The following is a 24,459-nucleotide window of genomic DNA, read 5'->3' as shown; positions in this document are numbered from 1 at the left end:
AATGTAAAAGGTCTGTATTTATGGTATAGAGACAATGTGGGTGAGGTAATGTCTTTTAATATCTGAAGAAGAGCTCTGGGGAGCTAGAAAGCTCGCCTTGCTCACCAACAGAAATTGGTCCAGTAAAAGCTATTACCTCACCCACCTTGTCTCTCTAATATCCTGGGACCAACACATACAAAACCACTGCAGGCAATATTCGTAGTATAGGCAGACTCAAATAATGTAATTCATCTTGGCATTGATTTCACGCCTAGCCTAGTCCAAAGCCCACTGAAATCAGTGTAAAGACTCTCACATAAGTCAGTGGGCTTTAGAACAGGCCCGTAATGGTTACAATTAAACATATGGGCCATATTTTAAATATTCATTTACAGCGGGCAAATAATAGAAGTTTATGGTATAAAAAGAAGCATTTACCTGACCACATTTTTCATCAGCTATGTTTTAATGCTGGTGGTTTACGGCATTACGATTGCAAATTAATTTACCTGATGTACTTTTTGCAGTTATGACATTTGTATCAGACTTCCTTGCATAACTTTGCATTTAATAAGGCATTATAGGGTATTATTCCTGTGCTTAACACGCTTCAAAATTGATGAGGCTGTCAGCCAGAAACCCACAGAAGCGGTTTGAATCTGTTCTTTTGCCCCTCAAGCAAATCAGAGGTGCCTTCACTCCAGTAAACACTTGGCTGGTTTTTCCTCTATGTGTCACTAACCCTTCAGAGCTCTGTTGGTAGTTTCTATTGCTAGCTTTTAGCCTCCCCTGCTGGATCTCAAAAAGGGGAATGAGCTGGTGAACCGCGGCCTACAGGCTTTCTCATTCAGCTCAACAAAATGGCAGCAGAACGAACAAAAGGAGAAGTGGTTTGTCCCTGTTAGGGTGACTGATGCTGTTGCTACTTTATAACCCCGAAGCTGGCTTCGAACACAATGCGCGAAGGAGATTGGCCTTGCTAATTTCAACCCTGCATTACCTGAGTCTGAAGCTGGAGGTCGAGTATCCATTCGCTGGCAACTTTGTATTTCTTAGCATGGTTTTATTTTATTTTATTTTGCAGAAGAAAAAAAACACCAAGAAAATGGATGTTGCTGGACATTTTGATCCAATTATTTTGACTGGGAGTACAGGTGGTTGTATGGAAACTATTAATATTTACACCTTTTACTGTCCAGATTTAAAAGTAGCATATGAGGAGGTCGTTATCTTCAGAGAGAATCAAGCCCCAGGCTGTTTTGACTGGCTTTTCACTCTGGGAAGATTTTTATTGGGTTTACCCCTATAAACTTGTATTCTTTGGTATCTCGTTGTGAACTTCTGCACTGTGTCACAGTTTCGTGTTTGAGGCGCTTTGCTGATTAGATTATATAGGTATAGCTATAGAGAGCTAGATAATAGATTACAGAGCGAGATAATACAGGTTTATATCGATGGCATTCTAGTTTATATTACCATCCAGTCACACTTTCAGTTACCGGTTACAAAAGCTCACCACGGAATGTCAGTTCCAGAAAATGTGGATTCTGGGAATCTTGTTCTTTATTAAATACCTGGTCTTAATTTCACTGTGGGTGTAAATAATGCCGAAGGAATACGGATTCCTACTGTACTCCCACTGAAAGCAAATCAGCTGACAACCTCGGATCTCCTTGGCTAACACTTCGAACTGCAGAGAACTCGCTTTTCCCTCGTGGCTAGCTCAGAAACAATCCAAGCTCAGAAGACTCGTGTTAATTACAAATAGGTATCTCGGCGCTAAAGTTCTGTCCTAGTTATTGCTTTTGCTGGAAGGCGTTTCACTCTGGATCCTTATTCCCAAGCGACCAGCCAAAATCAGAACCAAACTGACCGAGCCAGCCAACAAACTGGACTATCCTAGAAATCCAGGCACTAAGAGGATAGGACGTTACAAGGGATCCAGGAGCAGGGAAAGCAGCTGGGGTTGCTGCTTCTGGTCAAGGAGAGTTTCAGCACCTGGGACAGCGCCCACCCCTGCCCTCCTCTGACCCACAGGGAAGAAGGGGAATTCAGGGGGCTCACAGTAGACCATGTGTCGTTGTAGCGTTCTCCCTGGGATCAGGGGAGGATGATTTTATAAAGCTGTGGAGCATTTGGTGGTACATTTGTATGGCATAATTTCTATACAACCATGTTGAATTATTTACTCTTGTTATTAAGTGACAGTTTGGCCCAAAGGTTTGTCCAGTAAAATTGTATCGCTGAGACGTTAGCCTAGACTGCTAAAGAAAATGATAGTCCAACTGGTCATGTGGGCGTCTGATTAGGTTACATTTCGCTGTGCTAACACGTAGCAGCTTGACGTAACTCTGGCAATCGAAATACAGCTTTAAAAGCTGGGAAATGAACGGACAGCAACACAAAGGTCCCACACCGTGTCCCACACTGCAGAGTGCTGGGAGGAAGAAGACAAAACAAAAACAAAAAACCCCCCAAAACACAACAACAACAACAACCCAAAGCATGAAAACAAAACATTAAACGCCACGGACTTGAAATTGGTTTAAAAATCACGAACTGTATTAGTGGAAATGCTGGCAGGATTTAATTCAGGATCCATAAACACAGACACACCAGGGGCAATGTTTTTCTAGAAACCTCAGTACTGTATATAAAATGCGCATACAGATTGCCGATCATCGTTCACCGAAATCAATAAAATGGAACAAGTGTCCTGCTTCTCTGAAGTTGCATGGGCTTTAGAGCCATTGGCCAGCTAGTAAATGTCCATCATTAATCCGGAGTCATGTGTTCCCAAGAGATGGGGCTTGAATTATCTACCAGAGCTGAATTCGTTTGCTAGGTAGCATTAATCTGAGTGAAGTTCAAAATACTGTTACAACATACAACATTGCAACAGAAATCAGCCCCTTGAAACAACAGGATTTATCCCCGGAGGAAGTATGAAAGAGCCCCTGAGTGGCAGGTTGGGAGAACAGGCTATTGAAAGTAAAATATGAATCTGAAGCAAAGTTTAAAGGGGACTGCGAGATTCCGGACACCTTGCAAAAATCACAGGGTGTTCTTGACTGGCATCTCCTCTACTTTATTGCTTTAAAAAAAATCAATCACCGGTTTATAACCTTCTTAAACTAACCGGTTAGAAATAATTATATTGCACGACATAGGTTTAGTCATAGCTAATAAAAATCTCTACCTGACAGTGTTTAAAATAGCGCTTAACACTCACAGCTGGCTTTGCAGCGGGGTTTAAGCAGGGCTGGAAACCCATCGAGAGTTACCAGATTGAAGAGTTGTCCCTTTCCAGGTCATTCTAATTTCCTCCCATCTCCTCCCTGCTGCTGGCCGGGACTGTGGCTCCGGGAAATAAAATGTAGAGGTTTCTTTATGATCACCTGTTCCCCAGATCGAAGACTTCGAGAAGAGAAATTCTACTTCCACCTTCTGAATTACCTGTATAATTGACCGCATTAGGTAGAATACGGACCAGTCCAATAGAGGGAATTCAGCTATGGAAATAAGATTTGTCCAGTTAGACAATAAAATCAAAGAAAGACACACACACACACACACACACACACACACACACAGAGGTTGGGGGGAGGCTTTTTTTCACACACGAAGCACAGAAGCTCAGATTCAGAGATGTAAACTGAATCCAGATTTCAACTGGCCTCTTAACAAAAGACCCCTATTTCTAAAACGGTAAAAGATGCAACGCGGCGGAAAATAAAGACACTTTGAAATAGAGCAGGAGGGTCCTGCTTTGAAATTACCATGAGAAGGGGGGTTATTTTAGTCTCCTGCGCACACTGTAGGCAGCGCCCTTCCATTGATCTCCCTGAGGCGGGCACCATAAAGGGTCCCCACTCACTACTGGTCTCCCCCACTGTCAGACCCACAGGGAAGCCTACATCCACCCCAAGCCCAGCTCGCACTGTAAGGACGCCGGGGAGGGTTTTGCCCCACAGCCCTTCGCAGCCAGGGCATAGACCCCTTTCGCTGCCTATGACAGATCTCCGCCGGGGCTGGCTCTAAGCAAGGCGAGGACGAGGGCTGGCTCTCGGAAACTCGGCGCCTGCGGGCGGGGTGAGCTACGCCCCCATCGGCACAGGGGTCGCCCCTGGCGGGGATCTGGGTTTCCTGAGCCGGTTTGCGATGAAGACCGACGCTGCGGGCGCCCCAGGCAGAGAAGATGCGGAGAGGGGAACTCCGGCCCCAGAGCCCGTGGGCAAGGGAGAGGGCCTGGTCTGGGAGGAAGAGGAAGGAAGAGCCACCCTGAGCCTGACCTTCACCCTCCGGAATGCTGGAAAGGTCGGGCTGTCCAAGACAGCCAAAGTCTTCGAGGTACAAACCTCCCCATCCCAGCCTCTCGCCTAATCCTCGCCCTCCACAGCAGCCTCCTGCCCTACCTCTGGCCTCATCCCCTTCCGTGCTCCATTGCAGCCCCCTTCCTCTGCCCCCTAATCTTCCCCTCCCTTCTCATCACAGCTGTACCTTCCTTCGGGCCCTGCTGGGCCTGACCCCCTCTAGCCTCTGCACGTGTCCCCACCTTATGGCCCAGCTGCTCCCCTCTATGGTAGCACCACCTCGCTGCTCAGGGGGGTTAGCTGGGGCTCTCCTGGCTGAAGGGGGATGCCAGGGGCACTTTGAAATGAGGATGGAGGGTTACAGGGATGGGAACCGCTGTTCAGAGGAACCATCTTGCTGTATGGATAGTTCATTTTAGGCCTAAGAAAAATCGGGGTTGGCGTTTCTTGTAAAGCTTTATCCAGTTATCTTTTAAAAGACATATAACAGCTGCAGTCAAAGCGAGCCGTCTTTCAGTGATTTTAGATTTCTCACCAGGTGGACATTTGTCTTTTGCAGGCTTCTGAAGCTGGAATCCAACACCTTGAAACCAGGCAAGCCAAAATATCCAAGAACACTACCGATGACCTCGAATTTTTTGTCAAATGTGAAGTTCATAATTCTGATGTCAGTGTCCTTATTAACTCCTTAAAGAAAGTGGCAGAAGATGTGAAAACTATCAGAGAAGAGAGAGGTATGCAATGTGTGGAACCTGTATCCTAATGGCTAAGTCCCCTCCTCCCACAAATGAGCACTAGCTTGTGTCTAATTGTATTTAAATTATTCATTAGGTCCAGAGTTTCCATTTTGTGTATGTGACGTTAGGCCCCCTATCCTGCAATGTGATGTTCCTGAGCAGACCCCACATTCAAGCATAGCTCCAGTGACCTCACAGAGGTCAGCCTTCCTAAAGCACATTGCGGCATTGGGTTCCACATGTTTTTCATACATCTTCTGTTTCTAGATGATTCTGAAAATAATGCACATAAAAATATGCAATTGATTTTATCAATATTTCATATATTCCATAGTACTTCCATGCATTTTGTCTCTGTGTGTCAACATGTAGTAATTATATTTTCTATGCAATAGAAAATATTCTGGAAAACTGATGTTCTATAAATAAGAAGTGCTATTATTATTATTTATTAGAATACAGAGTGTTCTCTTCTTTTTAAATTTCTAAAGGACAGGATATTCCTCCTGTAATATTATTTGTTCTCTTAGAAGAAAAACAGCCTTCTCACCAGCCAGTCTGAAATTAACAGTGGTCTGAGATCTAAATATCCTTTGCCAGAGAACAGGGGCTCAGCCCATTCTGGTAATTCTTACGTTCATTGGCTGGTGAAGAGCGAATGATCTGTGATCAAAACTTGAGGAAATGATAGAGCATAATGGTATATGGGCTTCATGCATGTGCGTAACACTCATTTATGCTAATGCAAGCTACATTTTTTAGTTCAAGTATGAATAGGAATAGACTTAAACACATGTATAAGTGCATTACTGGATCAGTGACAGTAAGTTTGTCATTTTTCAACTCATTTTTAATTCACCATTTGTAATGCGGAGGTGTAAAATATTCCTCCTATAAAGCAGAGGTTGTTATTCTCAGTGGCTTGTTTTTTTTCTGTCCCTTCCCAAGCCTATATCATTTAAATGTACCATTTTTTGCTATCTCCAACAGTCCCATGGTTTCCAAAGAAAATACGAGACCTTGACAAGTGCCACCATCTGATCTCCAAGTATGAACCTGATTTGGACCATGATCATCCTGTAAGTTTGAGATCATCATTAGTTTACCTTTGAAACTAATTAAATACGTTGGCTATTTCTGCTGTCCAGATGAATTCTCTGTAAAACTAGCCTCCAAAACAATTCTGTGCCCAACGTTTGTCTTTTAAAGAGGAGATTTACAATGGACATCAGTGAACTAGGAATGAATGAAGGAACCTAATAAAAAAATCATAGAGACCTGTTGTATTAATTTATATGGAATAAATGGGCCCAAAGAGCTAAGTGTTAACATGATCCTGTCGCTGTCCAACATTAAACAGTGTCAAACAAGGTCTGGTGTTTAGCATACAGAGATCTCACTCTGCTTAGTACCATGGCAAACACACCATTAAAATAATTTTAACCCTTTAGTAAAGATACAGAAAAAGAAGGAAAAACAGTTAAAACATTTGAAAGGTAAAGTATTAAGTAAGCCTTTCCTTTTAATAGCATCCCTTGTTCCCTTTCCCTTTAGCTGTTGAGTGTCTTTAGAAGGAAAAGCCCCCTTGTCTGACAGTGTCTTAGATGGTAATAATTGTCCTTCTGCGGGGAAAGGGAAAAGGTTAGTTGAGCTGGGACGGAGCTGTTGTTATTGCCATTGTTGTTGAACTCTGATGCTGTTTCCTAGAAGACACAAGAAGACAAGCACGCACAAAAGGGGCAAGTAGAGACTAGCAAAGCTAGAAAATGCAACGTTTGTCCCTGGTGTTGACTCTCACTTGCAGCACATGGTCTTATTGGGCCCTCTGAGGTGTGGCAAACCTGTACAGCATCAGGCTACTTAAGGCATTGCTTTTAGCTGCCTTTTTGATCACAGGCTTACAGTAGTGTGCACAATATACAGTCTTGGCCAGCTATGTCAGACTCTTCTTAGACAGAAGGAAAAAGGAGAGGGAAAGAAAAGAGAAGACATAAAGTGGGGAAGGAAAAAGACACAAGAAGAGGTAAGGGGGAGAACAGTCTCACATCCCAGGTGGGGTTTGGGATTCAGCCACTGTCAGTGGAGGTGGTGATGTCATCTGGGTCCCTCTCTCTGGCCCAGTCTGGTAAGAACCATCTCTCAGGATCAGTACAAGGAAGGCCCAAAGATATTACAGGAGATCCAGGGTCCCAAGAGACAGTGGGGATGGCAGCCCTGATGATAAAGCTCACTCTTATGTGCATCCCTATTCAGAAAAGCCCTTTAGCACATGATCAGATTTCACTTTCTAGACAAGAAACCTCTTGTTCATTTGCCACCCCCAAATTACAACATATTAATCATGTGCTTGGCTGGTCTGACATAACAATGTGTTCCTGTTCCCCAACCTTCTGCATCTTGCCTTATCTTAGGTCTTGATCCTATGGTCTTTAAGCCCCTGGGTAACTTTACACATATGAGCAGTCCCATTGAAGGAGATAATAATACTTCCCTGGCTCACAGAGATTATAACATACTCTCAGAGTCAAATTCTTCCCTCAGCTAAATGTGCACAACTCTCATGGACTACAGTAGTATTCATGATCATAACCCTAAAGGAAAAGTTTGACCCTTAACATGAAAAATGGTTCCAATAAATGTTGAATATTTTACAATAATAAATATTTGCACAGTGATACCGATCAGCTATGCTTTATTAGTTGTGTTAATATGGAGCCGGAATTCAGATATTATTCTTATTATATCAAAAGTGATGTAAACCTTAAAGGGATTTGATTCCACATGTTTTTAATGTTTATTGAAGAATTGGAAAGACCTGACTGGAAGAGCTGAATTTCTAGTAAAACATAAGAAAAAAGAAACTCAAAATTTCAATTTGCTCCCTTTTGAGCAAAATATCATATGTCTAGCTCTAAATGTCTCATATTTTAAAATGGCTGTCATGACCTTTCCCTTCCTAGGCGCACACTTTGTTCAGCACTGGTGTTTGTGTGTTGTTAGTACAGCCTTTTCCCCCCCATCCCTCAGCTTTCTGTCACGACCCTTGCCAGTGAAAAGCAGAAGATCCTGTCTGCTTTTTCCTAACTCTCTTTTGTGGGCCTTGTAGATCTCTTCAAAACCCACCGACTAACGACACTTCTGACTTTTACGTGTGAAAAACTACTCAACTTTTATTTAACCAAATTAAAGATAACAATAGCTTTCAGTAACCCTTCTACTAACTCCAGAGGGAAAGCCTGAGCTTATAAGACCCTGGTGGTGCTTCCCTTCCTGACCACAGTCCAGCTCCCCACCCTCCTCTGGGATCCTGCTCCTTCTCCCCATAGCAGCGAACCCCCCAAAGTTCCAAATGAGCAGGCTAACGACACTTCCATCCAGGAATCCTGTGTTTCAGGTCACCCAGTAGCATATGTTCTTTTGGTCTTTGTCCAGAGACACATCTCATCTTACAATTTCACTTAACAACTCTTATCCTATAGCAACGTCTCCTAGCATACAATTCCTTATTAACATAGTCCCTTTTCACAATGGCTAAGCAGAAAATCAATGGAGTGAGCTTAGTTTCTAACTCTCCCACTTAAATTGTGCCTTTCATTCTGTATAATGCTCACGACGCAAGCCTACTCTATCTTCATGCTTAGCTGTGACCTAAGTACAATTTACATTCCTTTGTAGGAACAGGTCCAAAGTCAGTGAGATTTCATGGGTGTAACTAAGTGCAGAATTTGGCTTACTCTGTAATATTCCCATGATGCCTTGCCACAGAGAGACTGCAATAGAAGAAACAACCAAATTCACGCCTGTTAGTTTTGAACGTTTCTGTCAGCAAATCCATCCAAGCCCATCAATATGTCCTGATGTAAGAGTGATGCTAAATTATTTCCCAATTTAGGGCTACACTGACCCAGAGTACAGGAACCGGAGAGCCTTCTTTACAGACCTGGCCTTCAGCTACAGAGAGTAAGTGCATCACCACTGGAAAACTGCTTGTTCTAAGTCAGTTTCACATTTTGTGTGCTCTCACAGTAAGTAGTCTGATTTTGTTCACCTGTAAGCATCTTTATGGTTGATGTAACTTAATCCTAGGCTAAACCTGGTCTGTGGTGCCATCTGTTGGAAAACTGAGTTAATCACAGAAACACACATCCCAGGCAAATCAGGAACATTTCAGAATACAATGAAAATTAATTTAATATTTAACTTTAGGGCTGCCTCACTGAGCTCTGCATAATTTCATGTAACTCTAGGGGGAAAATGGTCTCTATATGACTCTTTCGTTTAAATTATAGGATGAGGCTATCTTCCTTCCAGGATTTGGCATGTACCTCAATAAACCTGTCAGGTAGACAAGGACTTGTGCATGTCCTACAGAAAATGGAGAAAATAATAATAATAAAAAAAAGATGGACTTATCCTCAAATGAACAATTTACACTTTCTTGCCTTTCTGTGTAAAAACACATGGGAGTGGAAGAGAAGTCTGGGGGCTTGTCCTTGTGGACACTGAAATTCATTCTACCCACTTGTAGGTGGCATTAGCAAGATGCATAATGACCTTGAGCTGTGAGCCACATGGTGCCCAAGAACTCAGGAGAAACCCTGAACCTTGGGAGATTTCTGCTTGATGACAGCCTCCATACATGGTGTCTAGTCAGCCTGCTCCCTCACTAGTAGTGTGAATGATCACCTTCTCAGATGGTAGATACAACTACAGAGGGAAAGTTAATGCTGAAATATGCACAATATACCTATGCACCCACTTGCTGTATAATTTAGGGCTCTTTCCCCTGTGACTATGTCACGTGGAGCAGTTGTTCCTAGCTCCATCCCACCTTCTGGCTAGCCAGCTATGTTGTTGATGGTCTGCCAGCAGCTAAGCAATGGGAACGGGAGACAATACAGCACTGCTTCCTCTACATTCCATCAAGTGGTCCGTCCTTTACAGTATTTCACTGTTTGCACCACCCCTGGGGATTCGGTAGAGCCTAGGACACCTGGGTCATAAAACCCTTTGGAATCCTTCAGGATGATTATTTTTTATTTGTATTTATTTTAGTATGCCAAATAATCCTGATGCATAGAAAGAAAATTATATTTGAAACTAGAACTCAAATCAGCTACATAATTTTTTTTCTCTCTCTCCTTAAAGAGGAGACCCTTTGCCTAGAGTTGAGTACACTGCCCAGGAGACCTCTACTTGGTGAGTATATTTTTCATATCCTGCCCCATGACAGGTCATGGGGCAATTCTACTGAAACCCAGGGAAATTTTGGTGGCGCAAGAAGTGCACAATGGTGCCCTACATTTTCAAATAATATTGGACATCTCTAATTTTAATTGATGTCTTAATGATCCCTTCTTGTTGTTCATTTTGCAGAATTCTATTCTCCCCATGCAAGTGTAACTCCTGGTGTTGCTAAGACGAGTTACATACCTGCACTGAGAGGTGAATAGACTTCTGAGTCTACTTCCAGGTTACATTAAGTGGTGAGAATACATCAGAAGGCTCAGGGTTGGTGCATCTAAGTGAGGGGAGGCTTTCTGCTACATTTGTGGCCCCTCTTTCTGCCCCCACCCAGTTTCCAAGGTAGCAGAGACAAATTTGATCCCTGGCAGGTTGGAACAACCTCGGGGCTGCTCTAAATTGCACTCGCTAAGGGGCTCTCACATCCCCTGTGACGTTGGTAGAAGGTGTGGAGCTTAGGACCAAAGCAGCATAAAGTAGACTTAGTAGGGCTGTGGATCTAGCCCTCAGAGTTCTGGTTCAGTTAAAAGACACTAAGAAGTCTGGCTACTTAACCATACTATCCAGAACTCTTGAAAATCTGCTAAATTTGTCTTGAAAACTCATAAGAACAAGCGCTTTATTAAGATTTCTTTTGCTTCTGTTTGGGCTGGAAATAAAATGAAACAGTTTCTTGCAAGATATTTTGGCAGCTCCTGGCTTGGCCAGAACCTGGAAGTGTGTAAGACTGAAAAATGATCAAATAAATGTTAACTGAGCATTTCAGAATCTTTAAAAGAGATTGGTCCCACACCAGAAAATTCAGATCTCTATCCAGATCTGGATTTGAGTCTGTGGTTTTTGTTTGGTCCTTATAAACATAGGGGCCTGAAATCATCTGTTACTGGTCTCTACCAGAGAGAGGATGCCTGACTATTTGAACCACTGGTCAGTCCAGCATGGCAATTCCTATGTTCTTAACTTGAAATTGAACATTATCTGGTTCATGTTCTACTTAGGAGATAGTGTGAAAAAGAAGCGAGAAGGGGAGAAAGAATAATCCAGTGGAAAAAAAGGGTGAAAATGGAGCAAAAAGAGTGAAAAACTATGTGAAAGTGGGAGGGAAGAGAAAAAGCAGTGTAGTCAAATGTATATACATATACACACACACAGAGTGTATTTTTCCATTTGAATTTTTCTCTTCTCCTCTTTCCTCCCCTTTATATGCTAGAACTGATGCAAAGGTGTGCTCTTAATATATACATGCTGAGACAGATAGTACGTGCAAGGGAATGCATCTATCTAGCAATTTATGGGGTGCGGGATGTTTCTAACCCCAGTGCACAGCACAGGTTTCCTGTTACGTTAAAAATGTTCCTTTTTAAGTTGACTCATTCTCTGAATAAACATGGTCTCAACTTACAGTATAAAAGCTTCATGATCTCAGCTGAACCCAGGGCAAGCCACACTAGAGAAAGTCACTTTTCACACTGGTGCAGCACATTTTCCCCGGTGTTTTCCCCATTGTAGCTATCCCTGTGCAAAAGCCCCAGTGGGGTTTGCAACAAAAAAATAATGCAAGAAATTCATTAAACCTAGAAGACGTTTGCCAACTTCAGAAATGGGTGAAGGTTTTGGAGGAAAGGGGAATTCTTATTTCCTTGTCCACCTCCTTCCATCATCCCTAGCTGCCTTTCAAAAATCACAGTATATAGCAATAATTATTGTTATGGGTTACTTGTTTTACAAGAATGTCTTGTGGTCCCACTTGAGATCAGGGCCCCACTGCGCTAAGTACTGCATGTACAGATAGTTGAAGATAGTCGCTGCCCAGAAGAGTGTACAATCTAAATTGACAAGACGGACAAAAGGTGGGAGAAAGGAAAAATGATTATCCCCATTTTACAGATGGGAAAGTGAGAGATTAGATGATTAGCCCAAGGTCTTACGGGGCACAGCCAGGAATTGAACCTAGATCTCCCAAGTCCCCACCCAGCACCTCAGCAACAAGGTCATCCTTCCTCTCTGAAGAAATGTTTTATTTTAAATAAAATCCATTGGGCCTTAGAATTTGCAAAATAAGCACCAGATAATCACCAAGGAACATCATATCCCACTCATCCAGCTTCTATTATTTTCAGAAGCTCAAATGCTAGATTTTCAAATAACCTTTGAAAAGTAGTAACATGCCTGTTAAGTCCTTAGCGTCATGTTCATGATGGCTCCCACCAGCCAACAATATTGGCATGTTCTGGTGTGTGGGAATGTTGTATTTAAGAAAATTAAATTTTGTGTTCTTTCCTGTTTTTCCCTTTTTTCTGCCAACCTCCGTCACGGAAGCCATTCTCCACCTAGAACTATTCCCATAGTGGTAAATGGAACAGGCCTTTTGGGAGTATCTATTTGTCTCCTCAACACAGTTAGCCCCAGCAACCCAAGTCCCTGGTTGTGAACATCAAATTCCAAATTTAGATCTCACAGTTGTTACCGTAGCTCCCTTGGGCTGTGTGCTGAGGTCAGCTGCATTACAGCACAACTTCATATGGATACAGGGAAACCAAAGGGGAAATTTTTTAACATGCTGTAAATTCCCTTGATGTTAGCTCTGAAGAGCTGTTGGATTCCATTAGTTTGTAGCAACATGTGTATAAAAATGAAAACAAGAACAGAAATCTCAGCTTCCAAAAACAGGGCTTGGACAATCTGAGTCTACGTTGTCAGGCATAGTTATTGCAGAGCCATAAACTGAACAGTCCTGGAAAAGGGAGAACAGAGGACAAAGGTATTGAGACATACATCATGTGACAATAGTAGAGGCTGACAGTCACCTTCTTCTAACAGAGAACAAGGAACTTGATTAGAATAAGGAAACAGTATTAGCCCTAAAGCTGTCCTAGCTCTTTCCCTCTGCTTCACTGTCAAGAGTCTGCCTAGAATCTTTCACAGCCCTCACCTGTCATTTTAAAGAAACAGCACACATATGCTCTCAGCATGTGTGCATTTTCCAATGCGCTTAATTTACCACACTATTCAGATCAAGGTTCAGTTTTAGAAATCCAGATTTTTACTAGCTTTTAGTATTTACAACGAATATTCCCTTTTAAAATATTTATTACCTTCCTCCTCCCACACCAAATAGGGGTCTGATCCAACTCCTCGGAAGTCAATAAGAATAATTTCACTGCATGTAATGGGAGTTGGATCAGACCCTAAATTTCTCAGGTGTATTATCCTCAGTGTTCTGAATAAATTTTATCTAGGGGATGTATGGGGGGAGGGATAGCTCAGTGGTTTGAGCATTGGCCTGCTAAACCCGGGGTTGTGAGCTCAATCCTTGAGGGGGGCCATTTAGGGATCTGGGGCAAAAATTAGGGATTAGTCCTGCTTTGAGCAGAGGGTTGGACTAGATGACCTCCTGAGGTCCCTTCCAACCCTGATATTCTATGATACTAGAGATGGTCAGGAAATAATTTTCTTCTCACAAAATGTTTTTGATGAAAATCAAATTTTCATTGATTTTTTTAAAAAAATTAAGGTCAAAAGAATGGCCACATGAGGTCAGGCCACTGGTCTGTTTAGCCCAATATCCTGTCTTCTGATAGTGGCCAGTGCCAGATGCTTCAGAGGGAATGAACAGAACAGGGCAATTATCAAATGATCCATCCCCTGTCACCCAGTTCCAGCTTCTGGCAGTCAGAGGTTTAGGGACACCCAGAGCATGGTGTTCTGCCCCGACCATCTCGGCTAATAGCCATTGAAGGACCTATCCTCCATGAACTTATCAAATTCTTTTTTGAATGCAGCTAGCATGAGAACATAAGAATGGCCATACTGGTACATTTTTTAGGATTTTGTCTGTACTGAGTGTGTATAGATATATATTTCTCTTTCTCAGCAATTGAATTGTTCAGCTTATATTTAAAAAAAGTGGGGTTCTTTTGTTTTATAAAAAATTGTTTTTCAGGTTTTTTAACAAAATCCCTTCAAATTTTGAGAAAAACAGATTTTTTTCAAACATTTTCATTGATTCAAAAAGCCATTTTCTGTGGAAAAAATGTTTTGAAGGAACATTTTCTACTTTCTCTAGCAACTACATCACTCTTCTGTGTCCCAGGTAATTTTAAAAACCAATCCCAGTCATCTAAGGGTGGTGCATCTTTCCACAAACCATTGATCACACAGGGAAGTGACTGCAGCCTTGCTCAGGATGGACTGCCTCTGCTTTCCCCCTCATGGCCTGGGGACTTTAAAGGCAATCCAAAGAATGAGAAGAGGTTCAGTGCAGAAGGAAGGAGAGGAGCACATGTTCCTGAGCTCACCATCTGCTCCTCCTGAGAAGCTCTGAAACTCTCTGTGGAGAAGTTTGGCGTAAGGAGGTTCTGCCTTCAAAGCAGATTAACTTTTCCTCTGCTTCAGACAGCTTACTATGGAGCTGCCTTCCAAGGCTTTCATACCTAGAAAAGCTGTGCACTGAAGCAGTGGGCATTTTCCCTGTATAAGGACTGCAGAATTGAACCCTGTGTGTACACAGTTCTGTTTTCCTGTGACTGAATTGTAGCCACCTCTGGGCTGGAACACTGCAGCTGCTTAACAGTGCAGATTAATAGTGCACAGCAGCTGAGAATACTAAATAAAGACCACTGTTTCTTCTCTCTATTTTCTAAGAATAAAATATATTTTTTTAAATTTGCAGTGCTTATAATTTTCTAAAAAAAATAAACTGTTTGCAGTAAAAGCATGTGTAATACTGAACTTTGTTTTAGAGCAACCTGTAAAATTAATTTTAAAGTTGTCTCTATTGTAAGTGTAAACACAATTTTACATTTTCTAACAGGGAAGTATTGGTCTATTAAAAAAATATTTTAAAAGTTTTGTAAAGTATAAGTAAGTATATTTAAAAGTCTGTAATTTCTGTTTTCTAACTCAGTTCCTTTCTACTTGGTTTGTAAACAGAATTCATAGGAACATAGGACTGGAAGGGATCTGCTGGGTCAAGTCCAGTTCCGTGCTATCACAGGAAACCACAGCATATAATTCCATTCATAAATTTATCAAGCTCCACCTTAAAACGCGTTACAGTGTTTGGCCCCACAACTGCCACTGGGAGGCTGTTCCAGAACCTCACTCCTCTGACGGTTAAAAACTTTCATTTAATTTCCAGCCTGTTGTTCATGGTCAGTTCATACACAGTTGTTCTTGTGCCAACATTGTCCTTTAGCTTCCATAGCTGTTCTCCTTCCCTGGGGTTTACTCCCAATGCATTTATAGAGAGCAGTCAGATTCCCCCTCAGCCTTTGTTTTGCTAGGCTAAAGAAGCCAAGCTCTCCTTGGCTTCTCCTCTCAAAAGATAGGCTCTCCATTCCCCTGATCGTCCTAGCAGTTCTTTTCTGTACCTGTTCCAGTGTGAATTAATCTTTCGTGAACACGGGTGCCCAGAAGTCCCACCCCCTTGTGACAACTAGAGGTAAAGCAGCCTCAACACAGGGAATGTCCCTTTGCTGGTGATCATAGGCGTCCAAAGGCCGGATCACAAACTCTTCTGTGGGGATTCACCTAGTCTTCTCAGAGTGTGGACTGCAGTCTGAGGGGCTGCTATGGGATCAGGTTCCTCGGCTTAACTCCCCCACCTCACTCTGCCCTTCCCACCCTTCTTGTTAGTGTGGGGATGGCCAGCACTGGCACTTGAGCGCCATTGGTCCCTACAGCTAGAGCAGGCTGAATACAGGGTTCACAAATATTCATTTGAATTTCCAGCTGCTCAGTTCATTCTTATTCATGTGCTCTGTACAATGGTTTGGAGAATGCCTGTTCCTTGTACAAATAGCTGCATTCACATGTGAACCAAGGTATTTATGCCCACACAAAATATTTGGTGTTCATTATCCACTAGTCCCCATTCCTTTTATGTTAGTCCCCATTTCTGTCATCCAACCAGGGAGTCAGAACACCACCATATGGAGGAGAAATGGGCCAACAATTGGCTCCTCCAATGGCAGAGTATCCTGGCAACAACTTGTTTCTCTGTGGGGCTTCTGTCCTCCATGTCTCCTCCTCCAAGTCCTATAGTAGAAGGCCAGTATCTAGTGGCTTCTCCTCTTATATGCTGATGGTGATAATTATGCAGACAAATGGTGCTGAAAGAGACATGACTACAAAATACACTGTGGGCCAAAGCCTCATCCAGACAATTAGATAAAATGCATGGACTGTGTCTATTTACACTGCCTGAGGCTCTGGCCCCTGGACTTTAAAGTTTGTTTTGTTTTAAAACAAAATGACCAAGATTAGTTCCATAGAGATAAGGGACAGGGCATCCAGCTTCTTATCAGAATACAAACTTTCCCAAAGCTGAAGAAGAATATTTGGCCTGGAGTTTTGGGTCACACTCATTTCTAGTCTCCTATCCTGCCTAAGCTTTGGTACTAGTATTAACAGTAAAGTCACTCTTTGAAGTAAGTATGTCCAGATTCTTCACACAAGTCTAGCTAAGACTGTCCAGAGAGCAATCTTGGACTCATGCCCTGCTTTATACCCTATACAATCCCATTAAAGTCAGGGGTAGTCTATGGGAAATAAGTTAGGGCAAAATCTGGCCTCTCATTCTCCTGAACTTTTCCTAACTGCTCCGTGGAGATGGTCCAGGCTCATGCAGCTTTTACAATACTGACAACAGCCACTGTCTAAGGCTGTTTCTTTTTTTCCCAATTACACCCACGCTAACATAAGAAGTTTATGTGATGGAATGACAAACCATTACAAGATACTGGCTATCACCTCCATAGCAACAATAGCAGCAAAAAAACTGCAATACAAAAACAAGAGAAGGTCATTTTCTTTAGTCAGCATTTCCAAGAATGAGCTCAATTTTCATAAAACAATGTTTATACACTTGTTAGAACCCCAGAGCCGGGTGTGAATAAATATAACTCTTTCTATAAGCTTCCCTGCCATCACGTTAGTGCTTGTTTATTTTGCAACAGCTAAATATAGTTAAAAAGTGAAGACTTTAAAATGAAATAATAAAATACAAGAGAAGGGCCCAAACCAAAGCCCTAGATTCCAAGTACTGCCAAATATTTTTATATAATAGCGTATAGCACCTTTCCTTACAATAAGCTAAACACCTCCAAAATTTGAGATGATGGAAATCTCCATCTTGCATTCGGATCTGCCTGGGTGGTATCTTGCACTTGCACAATGACCCTGATGCAAGAAAGCACTGAAGCATTTGCTTCACTTTATGCACATACTTAGTGCTTTCCTGAATAGGGAAACTCTGGGTGCCTCTTCACAGTTGAACAGTTCCTGGGGTTCCACACAGGCATCAAGATCTGCCTGAGCAGAGTCAAGTACAAGATCGAGGCCCATATCTGGTTCCTCATTTTGTGCCCATCTCCTGGAAAAATCCTACCCTGCAGCCTCCATCCAGGCTTCGGCTTCAGAGCATCATTTTTTCTGAGCTCAGCTCGGCTTTAGATACCCTCTCTGCGCTGCCTGTGTGAACAGCCGTGGTTCTGAAGCCAGGGAGAAGAGGTGCTGCTCCTAGTAAAGGAGATGAACTAAGGGTTGTTGTTCTTTCAGGAGAGAAGTCTACAGGAAGCTGAGCAGCCTCTATCCCACCCACGCCTGTAAGCAGTACCTGGATGCCTTTCAGCAGCTGGAGAAATGCTGTGGATACCAAGAGGATAGTATACCTCAGCTTCAGGATGTCTCCAGATTTTTAAAAGGCAAGACATTACAGCTCATTGTATTTTAGCACTCCCAAGGTGGGACTCTACAATGCTGTGTGCTGGAAAGAGGAGTTGATGGTAGACCCCCATTCTGAAGGAACTGTGACTGCACAGGCCGTGAAGATCTGTTTGCTAATAAGAAGGAGAGGGGGGTTAGGAATAGATACACTGTTGAGAGGCTGCAAGCTCAAGTTAGTCTGTCAGCAGACGTTTGAGTGACGGAGGACAGTGGAGATTGAGATCCTGTCTTGCTAACCCCCAGGCCAGATTCAGTTCCAAGGCAGGGTGTGCCTTTTCGACAAATCGGCTTGCCAAAATCACTGTAATCTGGAGTAGCCAAGGAATGGCTACAATAAAAGAAAACACCCTCCTTGCTGCTCTCCCAGCAATAGGAAGGGTGCCAGATGCAGGCCAAAGACAGTTGCTAAAGTAGGGCAAAATAAATAGATAAATTGTAGATTTAACTTCAAATAAAGTTTAAATTGGATGTTTATCCAGTCAAGTGATCCACTCCATCTACCAATAAACAAATGCAAGACAAATTGGCTTAACCTACTGCTGAAGAGATTTCTAGTACATTGTCATTTTAATTAGAGACTAACATATATTGGGCCAGGTCCTTGTGTTGATCCAGCAGCAAAAAGAGACTGGACAGCTGCATTACTAGTGCAGCCAGGGAGTCCCCAGATGTAGAGACATCCTTCAGTGGTGTAAATGGGAATGGCTAGGAGTATGTCATCCATCCCCTCTCTCCCCGAACCTCAGGCATAATAGGCATTCCTGGGTGGGCTGAGGGCATTGCCAGGGCTAGGAGGAGGTGGAACTGGAGAACAATGCCCTCCAGTGATTCCATGATGGCAAAGCAGTCCTAGAGAGTTGCTGTTGCTGATATAATGTAGAGCTGCCTTTAGGCTGCTCTACGTTATGCTGGGAGCTCGTGGTTGTGTTAAGGATAAGGAGAGTGGAAAGATGGCTGAGAGGCAACTTCCCACATCTCACACACCTGTGCATGAGCTGAACACCACTCAGCTTGGCCTAGGGATCTGGCCCATTTTAGCTTGCTCACTAACAGAAAGTGAGAAATAACTAAGAATATTGTAGGTTTCCTTTGAGTTCCTCAGTGGATCATGGGGACAATGGCCTCATTCTGATATCACTAACACTGGTGATACACAAGTATAACTCCACTGTCTTTAATGGGGGTTATTCCTGATTTACACTAGTGAACATGTGGTTAGAACTGGGCTCATAATACACATTGTTTTTCGTAACACACTGTTGTTGCTACCGTCATGTCCTATTCCTGCCACTGCCTCTGCTCAGCTGGCTTCTTCCAGACCCCTACTGATCACAGCCAGTGTCTGGAAGATGTCTTAGACCAGGTCACTTGTCTTTTTCCTATCGTTTGCCTCTCACCAGCGGTCGGAGGCTGTTTCCCTTTGAGAATGTGCCAGAGTGAAATTTTCCTGAAAAAAAAGCGTAAGACTTGAAAGTGCCTTAGCTAAGGGAAGTTTATTTAATATAGGAAAAAAGAGAATCATTTAAAATAATAGTGGATCACAACACTCCTGAGCCCAACTAAGGGAACATCATACCTCACCGTGTAGGTAAAATGACATTTTGTTTTATTGATTACTGTTCATTTTGGAAAATCCTACTCAGTGGGTTCAACCATGTCTTTCCTCGACTCCCTGAGCCAAACCTCCAGGCTTCACCCATCACCCAGTTCCTTCTCTGCTCTCTCTTCCTTTTCTGCTCCACTGAGCCTCTCCTTGGTGTACATGGCAACCATATCTGCCCTGACCATTTGGGCAAGCTACTCTGACCAGTTTAGGGCTTGTTTTAGTATTCTCCCTCCCCCCTTCCTGTCTATTCAACCCTGCCTCCTGCACTCACTAGAATATCGGGGCATCTCTGGATGGTGGCGAGGAATTGGGTATGTGTCTTCTCTGTGTGTTTTACTGCCAGCAGGGAGCTCTAGAAGTAATCTTTGTCAATAAGTCTTGGGATACTGCTCTGAGTGTGCCTGATATTGATATTTTTTATCAGTCCTAGCTAACGTCAGAAGGGATAACAGAAGCAGGGAGATTAGGGCAAAGTAAGGATCTACTGGTGTTCACTGTTTGTATGGGAACTGTCAGATTTTGTTTACTGATGTCTGTGGCTATCCACATCTGCTCTAGATTGTGTCCTAAGTTATTTCCATGTGTCATCATGCAAGTTGTTCTGGGCAAACGTATGACAAAAAAAAATCAGTTAGAAAACTCTGCAAATATCTACTGGGGGAGGGAAATTCAGAGTGTTCCACAAACCAGTGTTGTTTGTGGCTGGACTCATATAGTGGTGGATAAGATACTTGGGTCCAGTCTGAATCAATATTCATCGATACCTCCTTGTCACCAATACCTCTAACATTAGATTCTCCTTATCACACAGCATTCCTCATAGGGCATTGTGAGAGTTGCAGTTACTGTCAGATCCCTTTGGCACAAACTCACTCTAAGTCAGAGTCTAATGGTGTCATTGCAAGATCTGCAGAAGCCGCAACAGCCAGTCCCATGTCAGTGAGCCACCTTGTGAGATTAGGGTGCATGAGGCATACCTCTTATTTACAAATATCTTGGGTGAAATCCAACCCGTGTTGTGGGTGGTGAAGAGATGCACTGTCCCAGAGGAACTCTGGGTGGCATTGTGTCTCCCAGAATTCCACAGCATGTGGTGGGGACATGCCAGCCACTATATCCTATAATGGGAGGCAGTGTGCAGTTCCTTCCATGGCTGGCCAGACGTAGGTGGAGCTGTGGTCATGTGCAAGGCTAGTCCTGAGTGCTACAGCCAGGGCCTAAATGCCATGACAGGCCTGAATAGCCAGTGTAGGTTCTCCCAGTTCCTCCTGATACCCTTGCACAGGCATGTAGCCCAAGTACAATCTAAACTCTTAGATTCACATGTACTTATTATAGTGCAGCTTACATGCTGCCTCTTACACATCGTCTTTGGATTTGGTTCAATGAATCATAGAAATTCAAGATGGAAAAGACCTTTCCTCCAGGTCATCAGCCTGCCAGGGAAAGAGTGTTCCCTGCTTTGTCTAGTCTGACTTCAAATGTCTCTAGGGATGGGGCTTCTACCTCTTCCCCTGAAAGATCATCTTTATATGAGAAAGAGAACTAGTGACCAAACAGACCGAGACCAAATGTGCTGGAAGAAACATAAAACATTTCATGTGAACAGCTTGGTTTCTGTGGGAAACATTTCTGTTTAAACAAATTAGGAATGCAAGCACAAAGCCATTTCTGTCCTTTTATTTTTTAGTTGTGCACAATAAAAGTAATTAAAATAAGAGATGAAACGGTATTTATGAAAGCAAGGAATGCAACACAGATTTGGAATACGGGACTTCAAATACATTATCTACTCTTCTTAAAGCACGGCAGTTTTACATGATGCTTTCTGAATACATAGAAAACATGGGCTTTGCCAAAGGGGGCTTATAGTTTAAACTTAGACAAATAAAACACAAAGGTGCAAGAGCAGATGGAAAGATGGGAGTTGACAGCTCTGGAAAGAATGTTCAAATAAAAATGTAGAAAGGCTAAGGGCCAAATTACCCATAAGGAGTAACCCTACCTGTTACATACCTTGTAGGGATCCCATGTAAATTCAATTGCTGCTGCACCCCAATGATTTCAACAGACTGCAAAAAACAGACACCCTCTCCAAAAATGTATGGCAGTGTCCTGCCAGTGTAAATCCAGTCCCTGCTTTTGAATCATGCATACAAAGTAAATGAAACACAACATAACACCATATGGTAACTCGACTACTTGAAGTTGATTGTGTCATAAAAGGCCCATGCAGGACCATAGGTATTGCCAGGCTAGCTTAGACCTGAGGTCCATCTAGTTCAGTGCCCGGTCTCCGGCAGAAGCCAACGCCAGCTTCTTCAGAGGAAGGGGTAAGAATCCTGCAGTAGGAAGTTACGGGCTAATGTATAACCAGGGAATATACCTCCTGAGCTGCCAGTGGCTGGAAGTTACCTTGTGCCCTGAATCAAGAGGGTGTGCTTCCCATCCAAAACTCTTGTTTATTTCTGATATTTATGATTACAAGAGAAGAAGGCTGCCAGTGGCTAGGGCAGTAGGCTGGGATTTGGGAGATCCAGCTTGAATTTCCTGCTGTGCCACAGTTCCCCTCTGTGGACAAGTCACTTAACCCCTCTGTGCTTCAGTTCCCATCCATAAAGTGTGGATTATACCCCTGCCCTTCTTCACAGAGGTGTTAGAGAGATAAATACACAACAGATTGTGAGGCATTCAGATACCACAGTAATAGAGCCCATATTAGTACCTAAAATAGACAGACATTTTCCTTCTCCATCTGTACAAGAAAGTTCTGGGACTAAATGCAAAGGAAATTTCAAACTGCTTGGATGATGTGGAGTTGTCATGTTCACAGTAGATTTTCCTGCTGGGCTGTTTTGTTTTGCAGAAAGAACAGGCTTTCAGCTGAGGCCAGCTGCAGGGCTGCTATCTCCTCGTGACTTCCTTGCCAGCCTGGCATTTCGTGTCTTTCAGAGCACACAGTATATAAGGCATTCCTCTTCCCCTATGCATTCCCCAGAACCGTAAGTAGGATGATATGGCATAATCCAGTGGTTCTCAGTCTGTGAGCCTTTCGTCGTGGTGGTTGTATTCATTTAGATGGAATACAGGGGCTCAAAGAGTCAAAGGTGTCAATGTAACCCAGTCATTGTCCAACATTCAGCAGTGTTAAACAAGGTCTTTGTTATACAGAGACCTCAGTCTGCTTATTACCATGGCAAAAACACCATTAAACATTCTTTAAACCTTTTATTAAAGATACAGAAAAGAAGGAAAAAGTTAAAGCATTTGAAATGTAAAGTATTAAGTCAGGCTTTCACTTTAACAACATCCCTCCCTCGTTCCCTTTCCCTCTGGCTGAAGAGAGTTTCTAGAAGGAAAAGTCCCTTTGTTTGACAGGTTTTGAGATGGTAATAACTGTTCTTTTGGGGAGAAGAGAAGTTAGTTGAGATGGGCTGGAGCTGTTCTTGTAGCTGTTGTTAAAGTACAATCCCATTTCCTAAAAGACAAAACAAGATACACATGCACGAAAGGGGAAAGAAGAGAACAGCAAAGATGGAAAATAGCAGCTTCTCTCTCTGAGGTTGATTATCGCTTGCAACCTCATTGCTGGAAAAACACAGGCACAGCACACAGTCTTACCAGCAACTCTGAGATCTGACAAACTCATATCATCACCAGGCTGTTTAGAGCACTGTTTTTATCGCCCTGTCTGGTCACAGGCTTATAGCAGTGTTTAAAAAAAATGCAGTCTTGCCTGGCTAAGACAGATTCTTCTCAAACAAAAGGAAAAAGGAGAGAGATAGGAAAGCGAAGAAATAAGGTAGGGAAGGAAAAGAACAAAGGGGGTGTGCAGGGGAAACCAAGTCTCACATGGCAGGTGGTGTTTGGGATTCAGCCAGAGCTAGTGGAGGAGAGGATGAGGTAAGCCCCCTTCCCTCTGGCCCAGTCTGGTCAGGACACCTCTTAGGATAGGGATGAAAGTGGCCCAAGGTTCCAGGAGCTGGTGGGGGTGGCAGCCATGATGACAAACCTTGTTCCTTCCTTTTCTCTCATCTTATATCTGCCAGTGTCGCAGTCCATTAGCTTTTCCCCCAGGGTCTGTCTCTCTGTCTTTTTAAGGAGCCCAAAAGGGAGTGATGGACAGAATGAGCCCATTCCCTCATTATTTGGTCTACAAATTAGGCCTAATTTCCAACACCAATTTTGATTCATGAATTTTCAGTCTCAGGCCTTTCTTGTTTACCAGGCGTGATTTTAACACAGTCCTTGAGTACTGTCAGGATGCTCTTTTTGCTTGGACTAATTCAGTTCTGTTTTTTTTCACTTGTGCTAATTTTTATAAACAAGCTTATGCAACAGTCTGAGTTGGACTTTGGTTACCTTTTGCCCATCAACATGTGTTATCTTCAGCTATTGTGACATTTTTAAGACCTTTCAGTCACTTTTTATAGTTGAGCTCGCAATTAGGATAAATTTGTAGGCTCAATTACCACAACATGGGCCACAGAATGAAATCATTTGAGAAGCAAGCAGAGGTGGAAGTGATCCACGAGAGAGAGCCTGTTTCTTTTGCAAAGATGTCTGGAGAAGGAAAAGACTGGGGAGCAGCTGGTTTAATCTGTTCATACTTATTATGTTGACCATTTGTTGAATTCTGAGAAGATGCTTGGCTGCATCCACAACACAGGAAATGTGATCCCAGCCATGAGAAGCATACAATGTAAATTAGACACAGCCTCTTGGCTTGATTTTGAACACCCATCAATCCCACTGAAGTTACTGGGAACTGCATTGCTGAGCACCTTTGAAGATGAGTCCTCAAGGACCAAATTCAGAGTTGACATAATTGGGGAGGGAGATTGGGGGG

At 42.9% G+C, this 24,459-nt stretch overlaps 1 protein-coding gene across 1 annotated transcript in view; it reads left to right on the top strand.

Annotated features, from left to right (window-relative positions):
- The first annotated feature begins 4,143 nt into the window (after positions 1–4,143).
- Positions 4,144–24,459, top strand: part of LOC141985530 (tyrosine 3-monooxygenase-like) — a 45,037-nt gene continuing 24,721 nt past the window's right edge. The window contains exons 1-7 of the mRNA XM_074949753.1: positions 4,144–4,332; positions 4,855–5,029; positions 6,023–6,111; positions 8,925–8,992; positions 10,181–10,231; positions 17,837–17,982; positions 22,477–22,612. Coding sequence (XP_074805854.1) covers positions 4,144–4,332; positions 4,855–5,029; positions 6,023–6,111; positions 8,925–8,992; positions 10,181–10,231; positions 17,837–17,982; positions 22,477–22,612 — 854 coding nt within the window. The remainder of the gene's footprint in view (positions 4,333–4,854; positions 5,030–6,022; positions 6,112–8,924; positions 8,993–10,180; positions 10,232–17,836; positions 17,983–22,476; positions 22,613–24,459) is intronic.

This window comes from Natator depressus, chromosome 1 (genome assembly GCF_965152275.1).
Source record: "Natator depressus isolate rNatDep1 chromosome 1, rNatDep2.hap1, whole genome shotgun sequence".
Taxonomy (NCBI): domain Eukaryota; kingdom Metazoa; phylum Chordata; order Testudines; family Cheloniidae; genus Natator; species Natator depressus.
Note: the sequence above shows the minus strand (reverse complement) of the source record. Positions and strands in the feature narration are given on the sequence as shown.